This window comes from Phyllobates terribilis, unplaced genomic scaffold (assembly GCF_046119375.1).
Source record: "Phyllobates terribilis strain yellow unplaced genomic scaffold, ASM4611937v1 Scaffold_8__6_contigs__length_399053987, whole genome shotgun sequence".
Classification (NCBI taxonomy): Eukaryota; Metazoa; Chordata; class Amphibia; order Anura; family Dendrobatidae; genus Phyllobates; species Phyllobates terribilis.
In genome coordinates, this window is record NW_027362768.1 from 279,565,508 (window position 1) to 279,589,684 (window position 24,177).

Below are 24,177 nucleotides of genomic sequence, written 5' to 3' on the forward strand. Positions count from 1 at the left end.
ACAGTTGTTGAAGAGATGTGTCTTCTGCTAGAACTCTGTGTGGCATTGACCTGGTCTCTAATCTGAGCTGCTGTTAACCTGCAATTTCTGAGGCTGGTGACTCGGATAAACTTATCCTCAGAAGCAGAGGTGACTCTTGGTCTTCCTTTCCTGGGGCGGTCCTCATGTGAGCCAGTTTCTTTGTAGCGCTTGATGGTTTTTGCAACTGCACTTGGGGACACATTCAAAGTTTGCCTAATATTTTGGACTGACTGACCTTCATTTCTTAAAGTAATGATGGCCACTCGTTTTTCTTTACTTAGCTGCTTTTTTCTTGCCATAATACAAATTCTAACAGTCTATTCAGTAGGACTATCAGCTGTGTATCCACCTGACTTCTGCACAACACAACTAATGGTCCCAACCCCATTTATAAGGCAAGAAATCTCACTTATTAAACCTGACAGGGCACGCCTGTGAAGTGAAAACCATTTCCGGTGACTACCTTTTGAAGCTCATCAAGAGAATGCCAAGAGTGTGCAAAGCAGTCATCAAAGCAAAAGGTGGCTACTTTGAAGAACCTAGAATATAAGACATATTTTCAGTTGTTTCACACTTTTTTGTTAAGTATATGATTCCACATGTGTTAATTCATAGTTTTGATGCCTTCAGTGTGAATGTACAATTTTCATAGTCATGAAAATACAGAAAAATCTTTAAATGAGAAGGTGTGTCCAAACTTTTGGTCTGTACTGTATATACTACCATTCAAAAGTTTGGGGTCACCCAGACAATTTTGTGTTTTCCATGGAAACTCATACTTTTTATTTATCAAATGAGTTTCAAAATGAATATAAAATATAGTCCAGACATTGACAAGGTTAGAAATAATGATTTTTTTTAGAAAGAATAGCTTTCTCCTTCAAACTTTTGCTTTCGTCAAAGAATGCTCCTTTTCAGCAATTCCAGCATTTCAGACCTTTGGCATTCTAGCTATTAATTTGCTGAGATAATCTTGAGAAATTTCCCCCCATGCTTCCTGAAGCCCCTCTCACAAGTTGGATTGGCTTGATGGGCACTTTTTGCGCACCATACGGTCAAGCTGCTCCCACAACAGCTCAATGGGGTTGAGATCTGGTGACTGTGCTGGCCACTCCATTACAGATAGAATACCAGCTGCCTGCTTCTTCCCTAAATAGTTCATGCATAATTTGCAGGTGTGCTTTGGGTCATTGTCCTGTTGTAGGATGAAATTGGCTCCAGTCAAGCGCTGTCCACAGGGTATGGCATGGCATTGCAAAATGGAGTGATAGCCTTCCTTATTCAAAATCCCATTTATCTTGTACAAATCTCCCACTTTACCAGCACCAAAGCAACTCCAGACCATCACATTACCTCCACCATGCTTGACAGATGGCGTCAGGCACTCTTCCAGCATATTTTCAGTTGTTCTGCGTCTCACAAATGTTCTGTGTGATCCAAACACCTCAAACTTTGATTCGTCTGTCCATAAAACTTTTGTCCAATGTCTGTGTTCTTTTGCCCATATTAATCTTTTCTTTTTATTGTCCAGTCTCAGATATGTCTTTTTCTTTGCCCTGAAGGCCAGCATCCCGGAGTCGCCTCTTCACTGTAGACGTTGACATTTGCGTTTTGCGTGTACTGTTTAATGAAGCTGCCAGTTGATGAGCTGTGAGGCGTCAATTTCTCAAACTAGAGACTCTAATGTACTTGTCTTGTTGCTCAGTTGTGCAGCGGGGCCTCCCACTTCTTTCTACTCTGGTTAGAGCCTGTTTGTGCTCTCGTCTGAAGTGAGTAGTACACACCGTTGTAGGAAATCCTCAGTTTCTTGGCAATCTCTCGCATGGAATAGCCTTCATTTCTAAGAACAAGAATAGACTGTCGAGTTTCACATGAAAGTTCTCTTTTTCTGGCCATTTTGAGAGTTTCATAGAACAAACAAATGTAATGCTCCAGATTCTCAACTAGCTCAAAGGAAGGTCCATTTTATAGCTTCTCAAATCAGCCAAACCATTTTCAGCTGGGCTAACATACTTGTGCAAGGGTTTTCTAAACATCCATTAGCCTTCTTACACAGTTAGCAAACACAATGTACCATTAAAGCACTGGAGTGGTGGTTGTTGGAAATTGGCCGCTATACACCTATGTAGATATTGCAATAAAATCAAGACGTTTGCAGCTAGAATAGTCATTTACCACATTAACAATGTATAGAGTGTATTTCTGATTCATTTAATGTTAGCTTCATTGAAAAAAAAATATGCTTTTCTTTCAAAAATAATGAAATTTCCCGTTTAGTGAAAGAAAAATCCACAATGGTCACAGAAATAACTTGAATCTGACAAAAGTAATAATAAATTAAAAATCTATGAAAATGAACAAATGAAAGTCAGACATTGCTTTTCAACCCTGCTTCCACAGATTTTTTGTGGAACAACCTTTTGAGGCAATCACTGCAATTAAACGATTCCTGTAACGGTCAATGAGACTTCTGCACCTCTCGACAGGTATTTTGGTCCACTCCTCATGAGCAAACTGCTCCAGTTGTCTCGTGTGTGAAGGGTGCCTTTTGCAGACGGCATGTTTCAGTTGCAAGACCCATGACCTGCGACTGAGAACAAGCTTTCTGACACTGGGCAGCACATTTCTCTCTAAAATCCCTTGATAGTCTTGAGATTTCATTGTACCCTGCACAGATTCAAAACACCCTGTGCCAGATGCAGCAAAGCAGCCCCAGAACATAACAGAGCCTCCTCCATGTTTCACAGTAGGGACAGTGTTCTTTTCGCGATGTGCTTCATTTTTCTGTCTGTGAACATAGAGCTGATGTGCCTTGCCAAAAACTTCAATTTTTTGTCTCATCTGTCCATAGAACATTCTCCCAGAAGCTTTGTGGTTTGTCAACATGTAGTTTGGCAAATTCCAGTCTGGCTTTTTTATGATTTTTTTTTCTCCAATGGGGTTCTCCTTGGTCGCCTCCCATGAAGTCCACTTTGGATCAAACAAGACGGATGGTGTGATCTGACACTGATGTTCCTTGAGCTTGAAGTTCACCTTTAATCTCTTTAGAAGTTTTCCTGGGATCTTTTGTTATCATTCGTATTATGTCTTTGATTTGTCATCAGTTTTCCTCCTGCGGCCACGTCCAGGGAGGTTGGCTACATTCCCATGGATCTTAAATTTCTAAATATGTGCAATTGTAGTCACAGGAACATCAAGCTGCTTGGAGATGGTCTTATAACCTTTACCTTTTAATATGCTTGTCTATAAATTTTCTTTCTAATCTATATATATATATATATATATATATATATATATATATATAGGCTCAGGTTGTTATTACGAATTTTAATAAAGATACAGCATAAAGGTTGTCTTTTTTTTTTTTTTTCTCCAGTACATCGCCTGCTAGATGAAGGAGTGGATCCTTGTGCAGCTGATGACAAGGGGCGTACAGCATTGCACTTTGCTTCTTGCAATGGAAATGATAAAATTGGTATGGAATGTGGCAGAATATGTAGTTTCTATCTTTATTTGTATGGAAGTATAAATAGGTATAGAATCTAAGAGGAAGATACACACAGCAAGGTGTACAAATGTCCTCCACTGAGCACCTTTTTTTTACTTGCTCCAATCTCCGTGTGTTCTGGGTAGATATAAATTACAACAATAACATGGTCTTGGAGGAAATGCAGGGCTTACTGCCTTACCATAAAGCAGGAATGTAAAACTCAAACACAGAGCCAAAATTAAAAACTTGGACAAAGTCGTGGGCCAACCAGTATACAGAATGGGCCCCACATAGTCCTCCATACAGAATAATGGGCCCCACATAGTCCTCCATGCAGAGTAATAGGGCCCACAGTATAAGCGCTCAGCGCAGAGCTCAGGATAAATTTGAGCTGAGCCTTACTGTGATCTTTGGGAGGCAAAATGAACCAATCAACAGAAGGTTTTTATGTTTGGCAGCTCACACACTAAAAAATGCTTTTTATTGTAAAAACAAGTTTTTGCATCGCCATATTTTGAGAGCTATAATTTTTCAGTATTTCTACCGACAGTCATGTGACGGCTTGTTTTTTTGCGGGATAAGTTGACGTTTTAGTGGTACCATTTTCGGGCAAATTACATCTTTTGATCGCTTTCTATTTCATTTTTTGGGAGGTAGAATGAACAAAAACCAGCAATTCAGGAATTGTTTTTTTGGGGATTTTTTGTATGCCATTCTGCGTTTGGTAAAATTGATAAGGCAGCTTTATTCTTCGGGTCAGTACGATTACAGCGGTACCACATTTGTTTAGTTGTTTTTTTTTTGTGTTTTGCCGCTTTTACACAATAAAAACTATTTTATAGAAAAAATAATTATTTTTACATTGCTTTATTTTAAGAGCTATAACTTTTTTTATTTATTCCGCTGACGAACCTGTATGACGGCTTTTTTTTTGCGGGACAAGATGACGTTTTTAGCGATACCATTTTTATTTACATTCGTCTTTTTGTTCGGCGGTATGATAAAGCATAATTTTTTGCTTTGTTTTTCAAATCTTTTTATTTTTATTTTTACGGTGTTCACTGAAGGGGTTAACTGGTGGGACAGTTTTATAGGCCGGGTCATTCCGAACGCGACGATACCAAATATGTGTACTTTTTTTATCGCGACGCAGATAATTCCATATAGCCCGATTAAGATTTATTTGACAAGTCTTCACAAGTTTGCATCTTTTCTTCACTCCTTTTTCTTTCCTTGGCCCAATATATACCCGTGTGTCCATCCAAGCGTATTCGAGATATACCATGGAGTGCAATAGCAGCAAAAATGTGAAATCTCGTGCACATTTTGCAGAAATTCTCCACTCGATAATTGACCTGCAGCGTGGCAATTTTTCAGAAAAAAAATCTCGTCTTAAAACAATCTTTTTTTTTTTTTTTTTTTAAGATTTTTTACTTTTAAATTGAAAGTTGAACTCTGTATTAGAAAAACAGAGGCACAATATGAATAATCATTTATTAGAAAATTAGTTAGCACTGAATTTTGGGCCGTGGAAAAGGATAAAGATTCAGCGTAAGATTAGGGCTGCGCACAACAACACTGTGTCCCCTGTGAATCATGGAATCACAACGACAGGGGACCCTAATGTTTTTTTTTAAAGACACAATAGTCACAATGACTTTTCGTAAGGCCAAAGCCGTCTGCTGCTTATTTTTCTCATTTCAGCATAGCCGTAGTCTGGTAACTTTACATGAATGTTTTATTGCCCAAAATATAATTAGTTTCAAATTACAAGATAATTCAGTATGACACTATTATTTATTCTTCCCATTATTCCAGTGCATTTGCTCTTGGACCATGGTGCTGATCCAAATCAGAGAGATGGGTTGGGGAACACCCCATTACACTTGGGTAGGTATTTTATGAGAATCTTCTACATGGATTAGCATTACATTTTATGAGCTGTACATTTAATTTTATTTTTTTCAAGCTGCCTGCACCAGTCATGTTCCAGTAATAACAACCCTTTTACGAGGCGGTAAGAAGCTTATTCATTCTTCAGAAAAAATCATATACATTATTTATTTTTATTTCATTTTAAAAATGTCTTTTTTTTTTCTCTTAAGGAGCCAGAGTAGATGCTTTAGACCGTGCAGGCCGGACCCCTCTTCATTTAGCTAAGTCTAAGCTAAACATATTGCAAGATGGAAAGTCTCAGACTCTGGAATCTCTGCGGCTTGAAGTAAAACAGGTGAGCGCTTGGGAACTATAACTTTCAATTAAATGTACCATATTTCACATATAGACTGATTTAGAGATCACTTGGGAGACAAAAAATGGAATCTACTGCTGCCAGGTACAGTCGGTCGGCTCCTATTGAAGAGAATTGAAGCTGATTTGCAGTAAAGGCCGCAGGTGCTAAAATGTATGGAGCTCTGCTGCTCCACTCCATCCAGCTTCCACGGGCACTGACAACCGCTGATTAGTGAAGGTGGCAGGCTCAGACATCTGCCGCTCTTATATTGATTTTTGATCCGAAATATAGGACAATTAACCCCTTTAATGACCTTGCGATTTTCCGTTTTCATCTTTTGCTCCCCTTCTTCCCAGAGCCATAACTTTTTTTTTTCCTGTCAATATGGCCGTGTGAGGGCTTATTTTTTGCAGGACAAGTTGTACTTTTGAATGATATCACTGGTTTTTACCATTTTGTGTACTGGAAATTGGGAAAAAAAATCCAAGTGCTGTGAAATTGCAAAATATAATGCAATTCCACAGTTGTTTTCTGTTTTTCTTTCTTTTTTTTTTTTTTTTTACCACATTCACTGAATGCTAAAATTATTATTATTATTATTATTATTATTATTATTCTCCAGGTCATTAGGAGTTCGTAGACACCAAAATTGTATAAGGTTCTTTTTTATTTAAGTGGTGAAAAAAAAAATCTAAAATTTTGCCAAAAAATAAATAAATAAAAAAATGGCGCCATTTTCCGAGACCCATAGCGTCTCCTATTTTTGGGATCTGGGGCTGGGTGAGGGCTTATTTTTTGCACGTCGAATGGACTTTTTTATTGATACTATTTTGGGGTAGATCCTACCTTTGATCGCCCATTATTGCATTTTATTGCAATGTTGTGACGACCAAAAAAAACGTAATTCTAGCGTTTAGATTTTTTTTGTCGTTACGCCGTTTGCCGATCGGATTAATTCTTTTTACTCTGTCGCCTCATTGGGGGACACAGGACCATGGTTATGCTGCTTGTCCACTAGGAGGCGACACTATGCTTATCTGAAAGACAAAGCATTGCTCCTCCTCTGCAGTATACACCCCCGGGAGGCGATGGCCTACACCAGTTTTTAGCTTAGTGTCAGTAGGAGGCACACCGTTTTATTTTCACTCGTTCCTCGCTTCAAGCACAGGATCACAGATTAAGAAAAGAGGGTCTCTTTTCAGAGACCCCCGGTATGGCTCCTTCCTTTGCCCCCGTCTGTGGGGCACGGTTGAAGTGGAGATGGCGCTGCCACCATACTGCTCCTTCGCCGGCCCTTGGGTCTGGTACGAAGTTGAGAACCCCCTCCTTCTCCATTTCTCCACGACTTGCTCAGAGGTTGAGGGTGGATAAAGCCCCTGAAGGTGACAGCGGCACCCTCCCTAATCCCCCCTCGGGGGGTATTAGGTTGAGACATCCTCAGGTAGGCTTCGGTGAGCAGCAGCTGCGGACCCTCCCAGCAAGCGGTCATCTCTCAGCAGCACATACAGGAGCCACAGTTTTCACTGGAGGCTCCTGTACAGCCGGGGACGGTGCAGGTATTTATGGCCAAAGCGGTGCAGTCTCACAAAGACCCTGCGCCAGTGACACAAAAAAGGGGGCTCCTCAGAGTCTACCCCTTCTATGATCCCCACCGCCATATTACCTATGGATCCGGGGGGGTCTGCTGCTTTTCCGACCCCCCCCCCCCGGCCCACCGCGCTCTCCTGGAGCCCTTTCCGGGCACTATCTTAAATTTAGGCCGCGGCTTCGGCCTAGCCGAAGCCACCGCCCACCCTACGCTCCCCGGCATGCCCCCCGGTGACGCGTTTGACACTGCCAAGCGTCATACAGAGGGTGGAGCGGAGCTGCAGGGCGCGCATTTCCATGGATACACGCGCCCTTTCAGCGCTCCGCCCCCCCCTTCTCCTCAGTCTGACGGTGGCCATCTTGCTGCACCATGGACACAGGCCAGCCAGCGCTCCGGGGAGGCACAGGACCAGGGAATTTGCGCGCGCACAGGGGCACACTAGAGGTGGGGTAAGTGCACAGCCTGAGACTCTCAGCTGTGAAACTGCATATGCCACATCCTCCTCTGCACAGACAGCCCCCCTGCATAACCACATCCAGGTGCAATATGCCGGGCTCAAAGTCTAAGAAAACCAGGCAAGATAGCTTCTACGCTTTCTGTACAGCCTGTAGCATCGCTCTCCCCAGCGGTAGTACGTATCCGCATTGTAAGGATTGCATGCAGGCTACTGTGCCAGAGTCCCAAGCAGCCCCTACCACCGCTGTCATGCCAGAATGGGTCACTCAATTGTCACAATCTATGTCACAATCTATGTCACAGTCCATGGATAACATGGCCGACAAACTTCTTCAGGCTATGCAAAGTCATATCTCTTCTATGACACATCCACACTCTGAACCAGGCACCTCCAGATCAGAGTCAGGACGCAAGCGTACCCACAGATTACGCTCCCCTGCGTCATCACACAGTGCACGGTCCTCCAGATCCAGGGATAGAGACCGTAGTCCCAGATCTTCTAGACAGTCCACTACCAGGGACAGGGAATATATCCACTCACTCTTATTGGGGGACACAGCGGCCAGAGAAATACCCCAGCCTGACTCGCCTAGCAGACATATCAGTGATACACTGGAGTCTGAAGGCATTTGTGACTCCAGCTCAGATAAGGAGGCCGACGAATCGTCTTCTCCAATTAATAATGCCACACTATTAGAGGACATAATCTCTTCCATTCATCGAGTTCTAAACATTTCTGACCTGACCCCGGATGTACCTAATGAATCAATTTCATTTGAGGGACCACCAAAACCGCCTAAGTTCTTCCCAGATCACTCAGAATTCAAATCTATTCTGACCAATCAGTTTCTACATCCTGACAAAAAGCTCGCCACACGCAAGCTAATGGGAGCCAGGTATCCCTTTCCTCCGGAAACTTTCAAAGAATGGACAGATACCCCAGCAGTGGACCCTCCAGTATCCAGGCTGGCAGCACAGACGCTTCTTTGCCAGACAGCTCAACCCTCAGGGATACAGCAGATCGGCAGGTGGAAAGTTTGGCACGCTCAAATTACGAAATCATAGGAGCGTCCCTAGCTCCCCAGTTTGCTTCGGTGTGGGCATCTAGAGCCATAATAGCTTGGGCTAATGATATACAAACTAGCCTTCAAGCTTCTGCTCCTGAATTGTCTCAAAAAGAAGTTCAAATAGCAGTTGTGGCAGATTTCCTAATGCGTGCGATCCTTGATTCAACAAGATGTGCAGCGGTAGCACTATTGCATGCCGTCACCATTAGACGCATACTCTGGTTACGCGACTGGAAAGCCGATGCAACCTCAAAAAAGTCGCTCACACAGCTCCCATACTTCAGAGGTAGACTGTTCGGCGAAAAATTGGATACAATGATATCCAACGCCACAGCGGGGTAAGAGTACTTCTCTTCCCCAATTGAAACCCAAACGCTCCTTTACTAAACGTAACCAATCTAGGTTCCGGTCCTTTCGGAACTCTTCCGGCTGGTCCGTCTCTCGCCCAGCACAGAACAACAGCCGCTTCACACGCAAGGAAGACTCCAGGTCGACTCAAAAATCGGACAACTCCTGGCAGTCAAAGAAAGGCCAACCAAGCTCTCACAGTGGGAAATCAAAGAATTTTTCCTCATCTTGACTCACCGACCCTAAACAAATCTCCCCCAGTAGGCGGCCGCCTTTCACTATTTTACCAACACTGGCTGCCTATTACAAAAGACAGATGGGTCAGAGAGCTAGTATCCTCAGGATACAAGATAGAGTTCACCTCCATTCCCCCATACAGATTCGTCACCTCTGCTCCCCCCAAACCGCAAGAAAAAGCACAAGCTTTTCACAAGGCGGTCTCCTCGCTACTCCAAGCGCAAGTCATACCTGTTCCAACAGCAGAGCGCTTTCACGGGTTCTACTCCAATCTTTTTGTAGTTCCCAAGATAGGAGGCGGAGCAAGGCCTGTCCTAGATCTCAAACATCTCAACAAGTACGTAAGAGTACGTCATTTTCGAATGGAGTCGCTTCGCTCCATCATAGCATCCATGGAAGAAGGAGAATTTCTCGCCTCTATAGACATTCAAGATGCGTACTTGCACATACCGATTGCGCCTGCTCATCAGACATTCCTCAGATTCGCAATCAATCAGGACCACTATCAATTATTGGCGCTCCCGTTCGGTCTCGCCACGGCTCCCAGAGTGTTCACCAAAGTCATGGCAACCACCATGCAGGTCCTACACTCCAGAGGTATAGTGGTCATCCCTTACCTAGACGATCTTCTCGTCAAGGCTCCCAACTTCAAGGACTGCGAGCTCAGTGTCTCAATCACGATCGATACTCTGAACCGCCTAGGTTGGTTAGTCAACTTACAAAAGTCATCTCCAACACCAACCCAATCCTTGACATTCCTAGGGATGAGATTCAATACTTCAAGAGGCCTGATATTTCTCCCCAAAGACAAAGTGCATCCTCTACGCTCAGGAGTTCACACCCTTCTCAGCAGATCCTCCCTATCTCTCCGATTCGCGATGGGAGTCCTTGGCAGAATGGTGGCGTTAATAGAAGCAGTTCCATTTGCCCAGCTTCACCTCAGACCTCTCCAATTGAACATTCTCCAGTCTTGGGACAAAAATCCTTCTTCCCTCGACAGGTCATTCCAACTGAACTCGTCAGCCAAGAAATCTCTCCACTGGTGGCTCATCTGGTCATCTCTAACGACAGGAAAATCCTTTCTCCCGGCTCAATGGAAGATACTGACCACCGACGCAAGTCTGACGGATTGGGGTGCAGTATTCCTACACCACAGAGCACAGGGCAAATGGTCTACGGCGGAAGCAACCTTGCCCATCAACATCCTGGAGATTAGAGCCATCCTCCTGGCCCTGAGAGCATTCCAGCATCTGCTGGCGGCCTCCCACATCAGAGTCCAGTCAGACAATGCCACAGCCGTGGCATATGTCAATCACCAAGGGGGGACCCGCAGCGCTCGAGCAATGCGAGAAGTCTCACACATTCTCCACTGGGCAGAAAAAACAAACTGTCATATCGGCAGTTCACATTCCAGGTGTAGACAACTGGGAAGCAGACAAGAAATACACTCTGGAGAATGGGCTCTCCATCCCGAAGTCTTCCAGCAAATCTGCCACCGTTGGGGCACTCCGGATGTGGATCTAATGGCATCTCACTTCAATGCCAAGGTCCCCAACTTCATGGCCAGATCACGAGATCACCGAGCTCTGGCGGCGGACGCCCTGGTTCAGGATTGGACTCCTTTCCAACTCCTGTATGTTTTTCCGCCTCTCCCTCTGATTCCCAGAGTAGCGAGAAAGATCAAACAGGAAGGTGTACCAACCATCCTAATCGCTCCAGACTGGCCCAGACGTACATGGTACGCCAACATAGTACGCCTCATCGCAGACGTTCCCTGGCGTCTTCCCGACCGCCCGGATCTTCTGTCACAAGGTCCGTTTTACCACCAGAACTTACAGGCACTCAGTTTGACGGCGTGGCCATTGAAACCTGGGTGTTAACACAAGCAGGTTTTTCGCCAGAAGTCACTTCAACCATGATCAGAGCGAGAAAACCAAACTCTGCCATAATCTACTACCGTACTTGGAAGGCCTTCTTTACCTGGTGCGAATCTCACCACCAGGCTCCACTACCCTATTCATTACCTAGGGTCCTTGGTTTTCTCCAGTCAGGACTGGAAGTCAGACTATCCCTGGCCTCCCTTAAAAGTCAGGTGTCAGCGCTATCAGTTCTGTTTCAGAAGAGCATTGCCCACAGGCCGCAAGTCAGAACTTTTCTGCAGGGTGTTTCACGACTGATTCCACCCTACAAACGACCATTAGAAATGTGGGACCTTAACCTGGTACTCACAGCACTACAGGAAGCCCCCTTTGAACCACTCAAAGAAATTCCACTCCGCCTTCTATCTCAGAAAGTGGTTTTCCTTGTAGCAATCACGTCACTACGAAGAGTGTCTGAACTCACGGCACTCTCATGCAGACAACCGTTCCTAAATTTTTTTTTCAGGATAAAGTAGTCCTTCATACATTTCCTTCCTTTCTCCCAAAGGTTGTCTCAAGCTTCCATCTCAACGAAGAGATTTCCTTACCATCCCTCTGTCCGGCTCCGGTTCATAGAGTGGAAAAGGCTTTGCATATGCTTGACCTCGTTAGGGCACTGCGTATCTATGTGTCTAGGACTGCCCCCTTCAGAAAATCAGATTCGCTTTTTCTCCTGAAAGGCGGTCGCAAGGGTCTACCAGCTTCTAAGGCTACCCTCGCCAGGTAGATCAAGTCCACCATACAAGAGGCTTACCGCCTCAAAAATTTTCCCCTTCCGGCAGGTATCAAGGCCCATTCTACACGTGCGGTAGGGGCCTCCTGGGCCATTCGCCATCAGGCCTCGGCTCAGCAAGTGTGCAAGGTGGCCACCTGGACCAGCCTGCACACATTTACCAAGCACTACAGTGTTAATACCCAATCCTCAGCAGATGCGAGCCTGGGCAGATGCGTGCTACAGGCGGCGGTATCCCAATCCTAGGGAACCGTCCGCACGATTTCGTCCATTGCTTCCCACCTAGGGACTGCTTTGGGACGTCCCATGGTCCTGTGTCCCCCAATGAGGCGACAGAGTAAAGGAGATTTTTGTGTACTCACCGTAAAATCCCTTTCTCTTAGCCTCTTATTGGGGGACACAGCACCCACCCTGTTGCCCCTTAGGGCCATTTAAGTTGAGTTCTCATATTGGTTTTCCTTTGAGTTCCAACATTGTTGCCTTTGTTATAGGCATAATTATGTTATGTATGTTAACTTCTCCTACTGCTTTTGCACAAAACTGGTGTAGGCTATCGCCTCCCGGGGGTGTATACTGCAGAGGAGGAGCAATGCTTTGTCTTTCAGATAAGCATAGTGTCGCCTCCTAGTGGACAAGCGGCATAACCATGGTCCTGTGTCCCCCAATAAGAGGCTAAGAGAAAGGGATTTTACGGTGAGTACACAAAAATCTCCTTTTTATATTGATGGATCGGGCGATTCTGAACGCGGCGATACCAAATATGTGTGTGTGTTTTTTTTTTTTTATTTATTTTATTTTGAATGGAGTGAAAGGGGGGTGATTTAAACTTTTTTTTAATTTTTTTTTTTATATTTTTAAAAACATTTTTTTTTACTCTCCATAGGAGGCTAGAAGCAGCACTTGTCCTATTGCCCCTGCTGCATACAGGCGATGAGCAGATCACCTGAATGCAGCAGAAATGCTCACTTGCTATGAGCGCCGACCACTGGGCGGCGCTCATGGCAGTCAGGGCATGACAACCACAGGGGTCTCCTGTTGACCCCGGGCTGTCATGCCAACCCATCGGTAACCCGCAATCATGTGACAGGGTCACCAATGGGTGGGGCTAATGCCGCACTTCCAGCACGACTATGTTAAATGCCGCAGTCAGAGATTGACAGCGGCATTTAACTGGTTAACAGCCTCGGGGGGGGATCCTTCACTACTGAGCAATTTTTCATTTTTTTCTTGCACTTTTTCTAAGAGCCATAACTTTTTATTTTTTGTTTATTTTTCTGCCCATATAGATGTGTAACGGCTTGATTTTTGCGGGGCTAGTTGTACTTTTGAACAACACCATTGATTTTACTATATAATGTACTTGAAAACTGGAAAAAGAAATTCTAAGTATGTTGAAAATGCAAAAGAAAGTGCAACTCCACAATTGTTTTTTGGTTTTCTTATTTACCATGTTCACTATATGGTAAAGCTGACCTGCAATATGATTCCCCTGGTCAGTACGTGTACGCAGATACCAAACATGTATAGTTGTTTTGTTTTTATTTGGGTTTAACAGATCAACAGCTGCAGGCGGAACACATTTTCACCTGTGGCTAATGGAGGCACTTGATGGCTGATGTGCGAGCGCACATCAAAGATCAAAGGCAGTGTCACTACCTTTGACGTACAGAGGTAGTGAAGGGGTTGTCCGGCCTTAGAGTGACTACAGACTTGTGAATCCTCTTTGGTTGTGCCCTGCAAGGATTTTCTAGTGCCGGTGTCGGGTGCGACCTGTCATGTGACACAAAGTATGTGATTTGCATACTTCCGGGCACATTCTGACCAAACGTGTCCAGCTTTGCTCAATACACTTTAATTGAGCGAGGCCGCACAAGTCTAGTCGGCACTTGACTGTTTGTATACAAATTGCATACTTTCGGTCACACAGCTGCAGCTAACGGCGCCAGAGAATCCTCACAGTGCACGTGATGTAAGGATTCACAAGTCCGCAGTTGTAGAGTGGCTGCAGACTTCTATAAGGCCGGACAACCCCTTTAATATAAGAGTTCTGCACAACTCCTTTAAATATTTACTGCCATCTGGATTGCAAAGATTTTGATCTGGTAAATTCTGATGAATATGTGCAATTTTGTGGAGACATCAGTATGGTGGTATTCATGACCTCTCCACGTGCTGACTACTTATTGTTCTGCAGTTTCAGCTGGGGTCAGACTTTTTTTCACAAACCATAACTTAATGCATTTTTTTCGATACAATAGGCTTCGGTATGGGGGTGTAGTTTATTTTTTTACTTTCTTAATGCAGATTTTTTTTTTTTTGCGTTTGTCAAAAGTGTGAAAATCGTCCTGACTACAAAAGGGTAAAGGTTCAGTACAATTCGCAATGAATGAGGAAGAACTTTGTCAGGTGTAAGTTTTTTGGCGTAGGCTCAGAAGCTGACCTGCTCCGTGCACAGCGCGTGCTAGCTATGTCATAGGCGGATAGACGGGGGCCTCCTTCCTTGCCTGTCATGTGAAATCTACTAGCACGATCAGATTTAATTCATTTATTTGTCCTGAATATGACTTTTTTTTTTTTTCTTTGTAGATTATTCAGATGTTACGAGAATACCTGGAAAGGCTGGGTCAGCAGGAGCAGACAGAACAGCTAGACCACATCTGTTCCAGACTACAGAGAACAAGCACCAAGGAGCAGGTTATGACTTGCACTTGGATTTGCCTTTAAAGGGATTTTCCAGTGAATTTCTTTTTACCCTATGAGCTTGCACTTTAACAATAATACAGTCAGGTTTTACTCACCTTACCCAGATCTAGCTCTTCATTTCGGCCGCTGCTTTGGTCTTTGTTGACGGGCTGCAACAGTGACATCTTGATTTGCTACCTTTACCTGAGAGCAGCATTATGTAGGGCAAGAGACCCTAATTCAAGCGATGTGTCACTTAGTTTACTGGATGCCGCGGATGTGATACAATCAAGAGTTTTTAGATGTAGCAGAGCTCAGAAAGCTAATCCCTGCTCACACCCTGATTTAGTGGCTTTTTGTGTACATTGCATATTGACAGTGAGCTGCTAATCAGTGCTGGGAACGCAGTTGGACCAGGAGGCATGTAAGCTGTAGTCCCAGCTGTGATGATCTCCTGCTGATAAAACACTCGTTATACTGAAACAGCACATTGCCTAATAAGTGACACATCACTGAAATCAGCGTCTCAGCCCCTACCTCATGCTGTCCTCAGATTATGTAGCAAAAACCTGTTGACAGATTCTTTTTAAAGTAATGTTATTGTATTCAGTACTAGGCTGAGTCATTATATTCACTCTTCTCGAGATCCATTATCTTTTGGTGTACAATAAATTAATTTTCTTTCTTTTTCCAGGTGGATGAGGTGACAGAGTTGCTGGCTAGCTTCACATCACTGAGTATTCAGATGCAGAACATGGAGAACAGGTAGCCGGACGTGCAGCGTTCTCCCTTCCTGAGTAACTTCATCAGAAGCTGTTCTGTGTCATTCTTGCTCTGATGTAACCAGTCTACCACGAGATTTGTATCATCCTGAAATCTGACGACCGCCCGGCGTACGAATATCTGACCACTCTAGCATGGATTGTCCACTATTAAACTCCAACATGAAGGTTTTGCTTTCATGGTAAAATTAGTCTGAAAAGTACAGCATACTTTAAAGGTCCCAATTTTCATTTGAAGGTGACAAACTTTCATAAAGAAATTGAGCGATGCGGGTCCCATGCTATTGTGACAATCTTATTTTTGAAGCCTCTGTTTTCTTCTTGACTTGCGGTGCTATATATTTTCAGAATTTCTGTGGAATTCCATTTTTTTCTATCATTGTGCAATGTGATGGTTTATGTCTCTTTTAGAAATATGCCTTGATTTCTCCATATTTCAGCTGCATTTTTACTGTATCCATTTATATTAATGAGGAAACCATTTTTTCCCCTACCCATTATAGCTGTAAATTATTTCATGCCATTTGGAGGCTGCACTATGGATATAGGCCCCGTATCCAGGCAGCTGACATTAAAGGGGTTGTCTGGTGAAAAGAAGTTATCACCTATTCACTGGGTATGTAATAACTTACTGATCATTGGGGTCTGCTGGGACCCGCACCAATTGTCAGAACGGTTAATTTTTTAATGGCGATGGGGCACTTTTATTGGACGCCCACACGTGGCCCCATTCATTCTCTATGGGGCTGCTGGAAAATTCCAAGTGCTGCTCTTAGCAGCCCCATAGGGAATGAATGGAGCTGTAGTTAAGCATGAGTGCTCAATTCTGATGGGGATCAAAGTTCTCTTTCTGCCCAACAGTTGGACGCCCACCGATCAAAAAGTTATCACCTATCCTGTGTACAGTCATGGCCAAAAGTTTTGAGAATGACACCAAAATTATATTTTCACATGATCTGCTGGCCTCTGGTTTTTATTTGTGTTTGTCTGATGTTTATATCACATACAGAAATATAATTGCAATCATATTATGAGTACCAATAGGTTATATTGACAGTTAGAATGAGTTAATGCAACAAGCCAATATTTGCAGTGTTGCCCCTTCTTCTTCAAGACCTCTGTAATTCTCCCTGGCATGCTCTCAATCAACTTTTGGACCAAATCCTGACTGATAGCAGTCCATTCTTGCATAATCAATGCTTGCATTTTGCCAGAATTTGTTGGTTTTTGTTTGTCCACCCGTCTCTTGATGATTGACCACAAGTTCTCAATGGGATTAAGATCTGGGGAGTTTCCAGGCCATGGACCCAAAATCTCTGTTTTGTTCCATGAGCCATTTAGTTATCACCTTTGCTTTATGGCAAGGTGCTCCATCATGCTGGAAAAGGCATTGTTGGGCGCCAAACTGCTCTTGGACTGTTGGGAGAAGTTGCTCTCGGAGGATATACTGGTACCATTCTTTATTCATGGCTGTGTTTTTAGGCAAGACTGTGAGTGAGCAGATTCCCTTGGCTGAGAAGCAACCCCACACATGAATGGTTTCAGGATGCTTTACAGTTGGCATGAGACAAGACTGGTGGTAGCGCTCACCTCTTCTTCTCCGAATAAGCTGTTTTCCAGATGTCCCAAACAATTGAAAAGGGGATTCATCAGAGAAAATGACTTTGCCCCAGTCCTCAGCAGTCCACTCCCTGTACCTTTTGCAGAATATCAGTCGGTCCCTGATGTTTTTTCCGGAGAGAAGTGGCTTCTTTGCTGCCCTCCTTGAAACCAGCCCTTGCTCAAAGAGTCTCCACCTCACAGTGCGTGCAGAAGCACTCACACCAGCCTGCTGCCATTCCTGAGCAAGCTCGGCACTGCTGGTAGTCCGATCCCGCAGCTGAAACAGTTTTAAGATACGGTCCTGGCGCTTGCGGGTCTTTCTTTGGCGTCCTGGAGCCTTTTTGACAACAATGGAAGCTCTCTCCTTGAAGTTCTTGATGATGCAATAGATTGTTGACTGAGGTGCAATCTTTGTAGCTGCGATACTCTTCCCTGTTAGGCCATTTTTGTGCAGTGCAATGATGGCTGCACATGTTTCTTTAGAGACAACCATGGTTAACTGAAGAAAAACAATGATACCAAGAACCAGCCTCCTTTTAAAGTGTCCAGTGATGTCATTCTTACTTAATCATGACTGATTGCCAGCCCTGTCCTCATCAACACCCACACCCGTGTTAATGGATCAATCACTAAAACGATGTTAGCTGCTCCTTTTAAGGCAGGACTGCAATGATGTTGAAATGTGTTTTGGGGGTTAAAGTTCATTTTCTGGGCAAATATTGACTTTGCAAGTACAGTAATTGCTGTTAAGCTGATCACTCTTTGACATTCAGGAGTATATGCAAATTGCCATTACAAAAAATGAAGCAGTAAACTTTGGAAAAATTACTATTTGTCTCATTCTCAATACTTTTGGCCATGACTGTATATGTGATGACTTGTTTTCACTGGCCAATCCCTTTAAGTTTTGTCTCTCAGGCTGTGTTCACACTAGTATTATCGATTTCTATTTCAAACAGAATCATGACAGCTATAACCAATCGTCATTATTTTCAAAGTATCCTGATAGGCCCCATTAACTGCGCTATTCTTGCCATAATAAATATCGGAAACCCTGACGAGCCTATAATGTACAACTGACACTTAATAGAATCTAAGTTTTCTTTTCTCATTTGCTTATATCCCCTTAAAGGAAATCCGTCAAGACTATCTTACTAATGAAATTATTATGTCTGTATACATCTTACTATAATAAAAAATGATACCCATTTTGTAGTGATCCAATGTGCCAGAGCTGAAAAATTGATCTTTGGAGCCTAGAAGTGCAGCGGGGGGTTTCAATGTACTCCAAGTGCTTCACCACGACCCCGAGGTACTTCAGGCTAATTTACATGTGGCTTCAAAGCTTTTTCTTGGATTACTACAAAAAGGGCATTATTTGTATTCTTGTTCATCAGCTTCTGCCATCATACTAAGGTTTCACTAGTGAAATCGTGCTGACAGGTATCTTTTTAAGGTTGTGTCCTGAGATAGCTGACCTCTTTACTGAGATATCTGCTACAAGCACTTCAGGTGCACCAGCCCCCAGACTGGAATTAAGTTTTGGCTGTTTGTTTTTCCCCAGACACGGAACTAATCTTGGTAATCTTTCTCTTACTGTGCAGCAATATTGCTGAGCATGACGGACGATCGTAGGATGTGTTGTATGTTGTGCACTGTTCTGTTTATGTGATTGTTTAAGCATTGAGAACAATCATATCTGTGTTTTCTTTATCTTCCTGAGAAAATATATTCATTTTTTTGTCTCTTTCTACAATCCATTCTGTTGTGCTGTGAAAACGACATTGTAATGTCATTATTATTGTTCTTTGTTATTTTATTAAAAAGGAAAAGCCTATTCTGTTGTGTTTTCTGCAACAATATCTATAGGTTTGTGGACTGCCCAATGACTTAACTCCTTAGTGATGGAGCCAATTATGGCCTTAATAACCAGGCCAAATTTTACAATTCTGACCACTGTCACTTTATGCAGTAATAACTCTGGAACACCCTGATTCTGAGACTGTTTTTTCGTGACATATTGTACTTCATGATAGTGGTACATTTTTTTTTTTTTTTATATGACGTGTTTATTTGTAAAAAAAAAAACAAAACAAACAACCCTGAAATTTGTCAAATTTAGAAAATTTTGCAATTCTCGAACTTTGAATTCTTATGCCCTTAAATCAGAGAGATATGTCACACAAAATAGTTAATGAATAACCTTTCCCACATGTCTACTTTACATCAGCAATTTTTGAAAAATCATTATTTTTTGTTAGGAAGTTAGAAGGCTGAAAAGTTGACCAGAAATTTCAAATTTTTCCAACAAAATTTACAAAACCATTTTTTAGGGACCACATCACGTTTGAAGTGACTCTGAGGGGTCTTTATGACAGAAAATACCCAAAAGTGACACCATTCTAAAATCTGCACCCCTCAAGGTGCTCAAAACCACATTCAAGAAGTTTATTAACGTTGCTTCAGTTACGTCGACTGAAAAAATGAACGTTTAACTTTTTTTTTTCACAAAATGTTTACTTCAGCCTCAAATTTTTTCATTTTCACAAGGGTAACGCGAGAAAATGGACCACAAACTTTGTTGTGCAACTTTAACCTGAGCATGCCAATACCCCATATGTGGGGAAAACCACTGTTTGGGCGCATTGGCAGAGCTCAGAAGGGAAGGAGCACCGTTGGACTATTTGAACGCAGAATTGAGAGTGGATGCCATGTCGTGTTTGGAGAGCCCCTGATGTGCCTAAACAGTGGAAACCCCACACAAGTGACCTCATTTTGGAAACTAGAACCCTAAGGGAACTTATCTAGATGTGTGGTGAGCACCTTGAACCGCCAGGTGCTTCACAGAAGTTTATAACGTACAGTTGTGAAAATAAAAAAAATATATTTTTTTCCACAAAAATGTTCTTTTAGCACCAATTTATTTTATTTTCACAAGGGTAAAAGGAGAAAATTGACCCCAAAATTTGTTATGCAATTTCTCCAGAGTACGCACATACCCAATATGTGGGGTAAAACTACTGTTTGGGTGTCCGGCAAGGATTGGAAAGGAAGGAGTGACGTTTGGAACGCAGACTTTGATGGAATGGTCTGCCGGTGTCTATACAGTGGAAAACTCCGACAAGTTGCCCCATTTTGGAAACTACACCTCTCAAGGATTTTATCCAGGGGTATAGTGAGCATTTTGAACCCACAGGTACTACACAGAATTTGATAACATTAGGTCGTCACGTTGAAAATTTTCATTTTTTTCATGAATATGAAGTTTTAGCCCCAAATTTGTAATTTTACAATGGATAATAGGAGAAAACAGACCCCATAATTTGTTATGCTATTTCTCCCGAACGCGATGATGCCCCATATGTCGTCAGAAATTATTAGGCCACACGTCAGGGCTGAGAAGGAAGGAGCACTGTTTGGCTTTTGGAGCATAGATTTCGGCAGAATAGTTTGTGGGCGACATTTGCAGAGCTCCAAAGGTGCCAGAATAGCAGAAAACCCCCCGAAATGACACCTCTCAATGAATTAATCTATTGCTGCAGTGACTATTATGTACCATCCACGCCAGGCTTTATTCTTATGCCAGGTTAGTGCCCATACATTGTGCCCCCATATATTGTAGCGCTCCATACATTTCTCCTGGTGACACGCACCCTGTAAATTAAGTGTTTCCCCACTACAATAATGCCAAACATTTGACCACTTAATGCAGTTTAGGCACAGTGGGGCTCAGAAAGAGGTGGGGCATTTGGATTTGGGAGCGCAGAATTCACTGGATTTTATTTGAGGGGGTGGGAGCCGTCGCTTTTCCAGAATCTTTGTTCTACCAGTAACGTGGGACCCTCTATAGTTCCAGTGACAGATGATGGACCTGAGAGGGGGCTGGTTTTATTGGTAACATTTTGGGGTACATCATTTTCAATTGCTTCCAGAATAAGACTGGATCTCCAGTCTACGCTGTGCACTTGCGTCAGAGTTTCTGTGTAAATTACACAAAAATGAGATTCAGAATGGAGACACTTTGAAGTCCGTTTGACGTCTGCTCCGGTGGTGTCCATCTTTTTAGGTGCACACAGATCTGTGGTCGCCCACACTTGTGCGCTAGACCAGTCCAAAGGGACTCTATCAGCCTCATAAGTGAGTCTGGGTTTTTGTCTGAATTGCGGTTTTGGGGAATTTACACGGAAACCCCAACACAAGCGCTTAACGGAGAGTGCAGGATAAATGTGAGCCGAGACTTATTCCGATTTTTTTTTTGGCGGCAGAATGAACAAATAGCAGTACAAGAATAGTCCTTATTTTTGTTTTTGCGCCGTTCTCTGTTCGGTATCAGTGATAAGGCGGATTTATTCTTCGGGATGGTGTGATTACAGCGATACTAGATTTGAGTTTTTTTTTTTAAAGTTTTGCTGCTATAACACAGTAAAAATGCTCTTTTTTTTTTTCGTCGCTATATTCTGAGAGCTGTAACTTTTTTACAACGGTCAGCGCTCATAGCTAGTAAGCATTCCTGCTACACACAGGCAATCTGATGATTGCAGCTTCTAGTCTCCCGTTGAAGCATGTAAAAAAAAATGAAAATATATTTTTATGTTTTTAAAAATATTTAAAAAAAAATATAAATGTTTAATTCACCCCCTCCCTTTCGCCTCATTCAAAATAAAACCATAAAAAAAAAAAAAATCAAACATACACTTTTTTGGTATTGCTGCATTCAAAATCGCCCGATCTATCAATATATAAAAAGAATTTTATCTGATCGGTAAACTTCGTAATGAAAAAAAAAAAAAAATCAAAACGCCAGAGTTACCGTTTTTTGGTCGCCACAACATTGCAATAAAATGCAATAACGGGCGATCTAAAGATCGTATCTACCCCAAAATGGTATCAATTAAAACGTCAGCTCGGCGGGCAAAAATTAAGCCCTCAAACCGCCCCATATCCTGAAAAATGGAGACGCTGTGATTCTCGGAAAATGGTGACTTTTTTTTAACAAACTTTGGATTTTTTTCACCACTTAAATAAAAAAAAGAACCTATGCATGTTTGATATCTACAAACTCTTAAGGACCTGGAGAATCATAATGGCAGGTCAGTTTAAGCATTTAGTGAACATGGTTAAAAAAAAAAAGAACCTAATGTGGAATTGCACTGCGTACTCGTATTGACCTGGGAAATCATATTGTCCGTTTTACCATTATAGTGAACGTGGTAAATAAAACACCCAAAAACAATTGTGGAATTGCACTTTTTTTGTAATTTCACCACACTTGGCTTTTTTTTTTCCCTTTTTCCAGTATACGATATGGTAAAACCAATTGTCATTCAAAAGTACAATTCGTCCCGCAAAAATCAAGCCCTCACACGGCCATATTGACCAAAAAATAAAAAAATTATGGCTCTGGGAAGAAGAGTAAAAAACAAAAGTGCAAATACGGAAAAGGGTCGCGGCGTGACGTGGTTAAATAGCGCCTCATTAAAGTGCAATCTTTGGTATATTGTTTATCTTCAACAAAATATACTGTAAAAGCGAAAGGGAGATGAACCCTGTGAAATGAAGCAAATTAGAAGACAACGAAACCTTAGGTTAAACTAGTCAACATGCTGTTGTCTGACACCATATAGGGCTACTTGTGGAGTTGGTAGCAGGAGCAGATGGATCCCATGTATGAGGTAAGTAATCCTGTACATCCTGGCTGCTTTCTTATGAAGTCTGTGGCAATGAGGTGGGTTCAGCATTTGCTAATAATTAGTGATGAGCGAGCACTAAAATGCTCTGGTACTCATTGTTTGTTTGAGTGCTCGGACCGTGTAACAAGCCCAATGTAAGTCTATGGGAAACTCGAGCATTTTTCAAGCTGCTCCCCGCGGCGGTCTGCAGAGGGCCTAAAAACTGCCCAAATCCATGGGAAAAGTGCTCAAATGACATGGGAACAGCATGGGGGAGACCCCTGGAAGCATTTCTGACTCCCAGGTCACAGCTGTCAACAACGTTGTCAGAGGTATTACGCCAGTTTTACGGACTCACAATAAAACATACAAAAACGGAACCAAAATGGATTTTCCTGGGAAACATGTTAAGGGACATCCTTTCTAGGATAATGACTTGTATATAAAGGCCCTGTCACACATAACGAGATCGCTAGCGAGATCGTTACTACGTCACGGTTTTGAGATCGCTGGAGAGATCGTTGGGGAGCCGTCAAACATCTAGAACTTGCCAACGATTTCGGCCGCCCCAGCGATCTAACTAACGATCTCGTTGGTCGCTGGGGCGCTTTCACACAGCAGCTATTTCAACGATCCACACCTTGACAGAGACTGCACTGTGTCACAAAGGCGTGCATAAAATTACCTTTCCGCGCCCCCTCATCTCCGATTGGTGGACGCTACTGCATTCTGATTGGCGCAGGTTTAAAATAAGGCGAAGTTGCAGCAATTCCGTTCCTTTGTTCCTATCTGCGCTCTGCTTTCGGATCGTAGCAGTGTTCTCCGGGCAAGATTCGTCCATCTGGGATTTGTTGAAGCCTTGTCAGCGTCCTGATTTTTGGATCCTAGTAGCGTTCAACAGCTGTGATTCCATTCATTTGTGGATTTTCTTCAGCTGTGACTCAAAATAGATTTTTGGGTTCTTCGGGCAGCTATATTGCTTTGTTTACACGGTAAGTTATTTTAGTGGATTTTTGCCACACCCAACAAGTATACATTTGCTTATGCATTGGAGGCCATTTTTAAGGGGGTCAGCAAATGGTGTGCAGTATTTTTTACTATGTTTTAAAATGTTTCATGTATGCTCACTGTATGCTATCCTTTTTCAGATGGCTTTCAAAAGTGAAGAGTTTGTGAGGGAAATGATTGACCTCTACCGCTCCCTGCCGTGCCTTTGGCAAATAAAATCAACAGACTACTGCAATAGAGAGAAAAAGAGGGAGGCATACCAGCAATTGATTGCCCTCTTTAAAAGGCATGGCCCCAATGAGAAGGTGGATGAAGAGCTGGTGAAGAGAAAGATCCAGGGTC

The 24,177-nt window shown here is 42.9% G+C and overlaps 1 protein-coding gene across 1 annotated transcript in view; it reads left to right on the forward strand.

Annotated features, from left to right (window-relative positions):
- The window catches only part of ANKRD54 (ankyrin repeat domain 54), a 31,625-nt gene extending 12,630 nt beyond the window's left edge, over positions 1–18,995 (forward strand). The window contains exons 3-8 of the mRNA XM_073644299.1: positions 3,398–3,496; positions 5,330–5,401; positions 5,481–5,528; positions 5,617–5,741; positions 14,679–14,786; positions 15,469–18,995. Of these exons, the coding sequence (XP_073500400.1) occupies positions 3,398–3,496; positions 5,330–5,401; positions 5,481–5,528; positions 5,617–5,741; positions 14,679–14,786; positions 15,469–15,543 (527 nt within the window). The 3' untranslated portion in view covers positions 15,544–18,995. The remainder of the gene's footprint in view (positions 1–3,397; positions 3,497–5,329; positions 5,402–5,480; positions 5,529–5,616; positions 5,742–14,678; positions 14,787–15,468) is intronic.
- Positions 18,996–24,177: the final 5,182 nt, after the last annotated feature.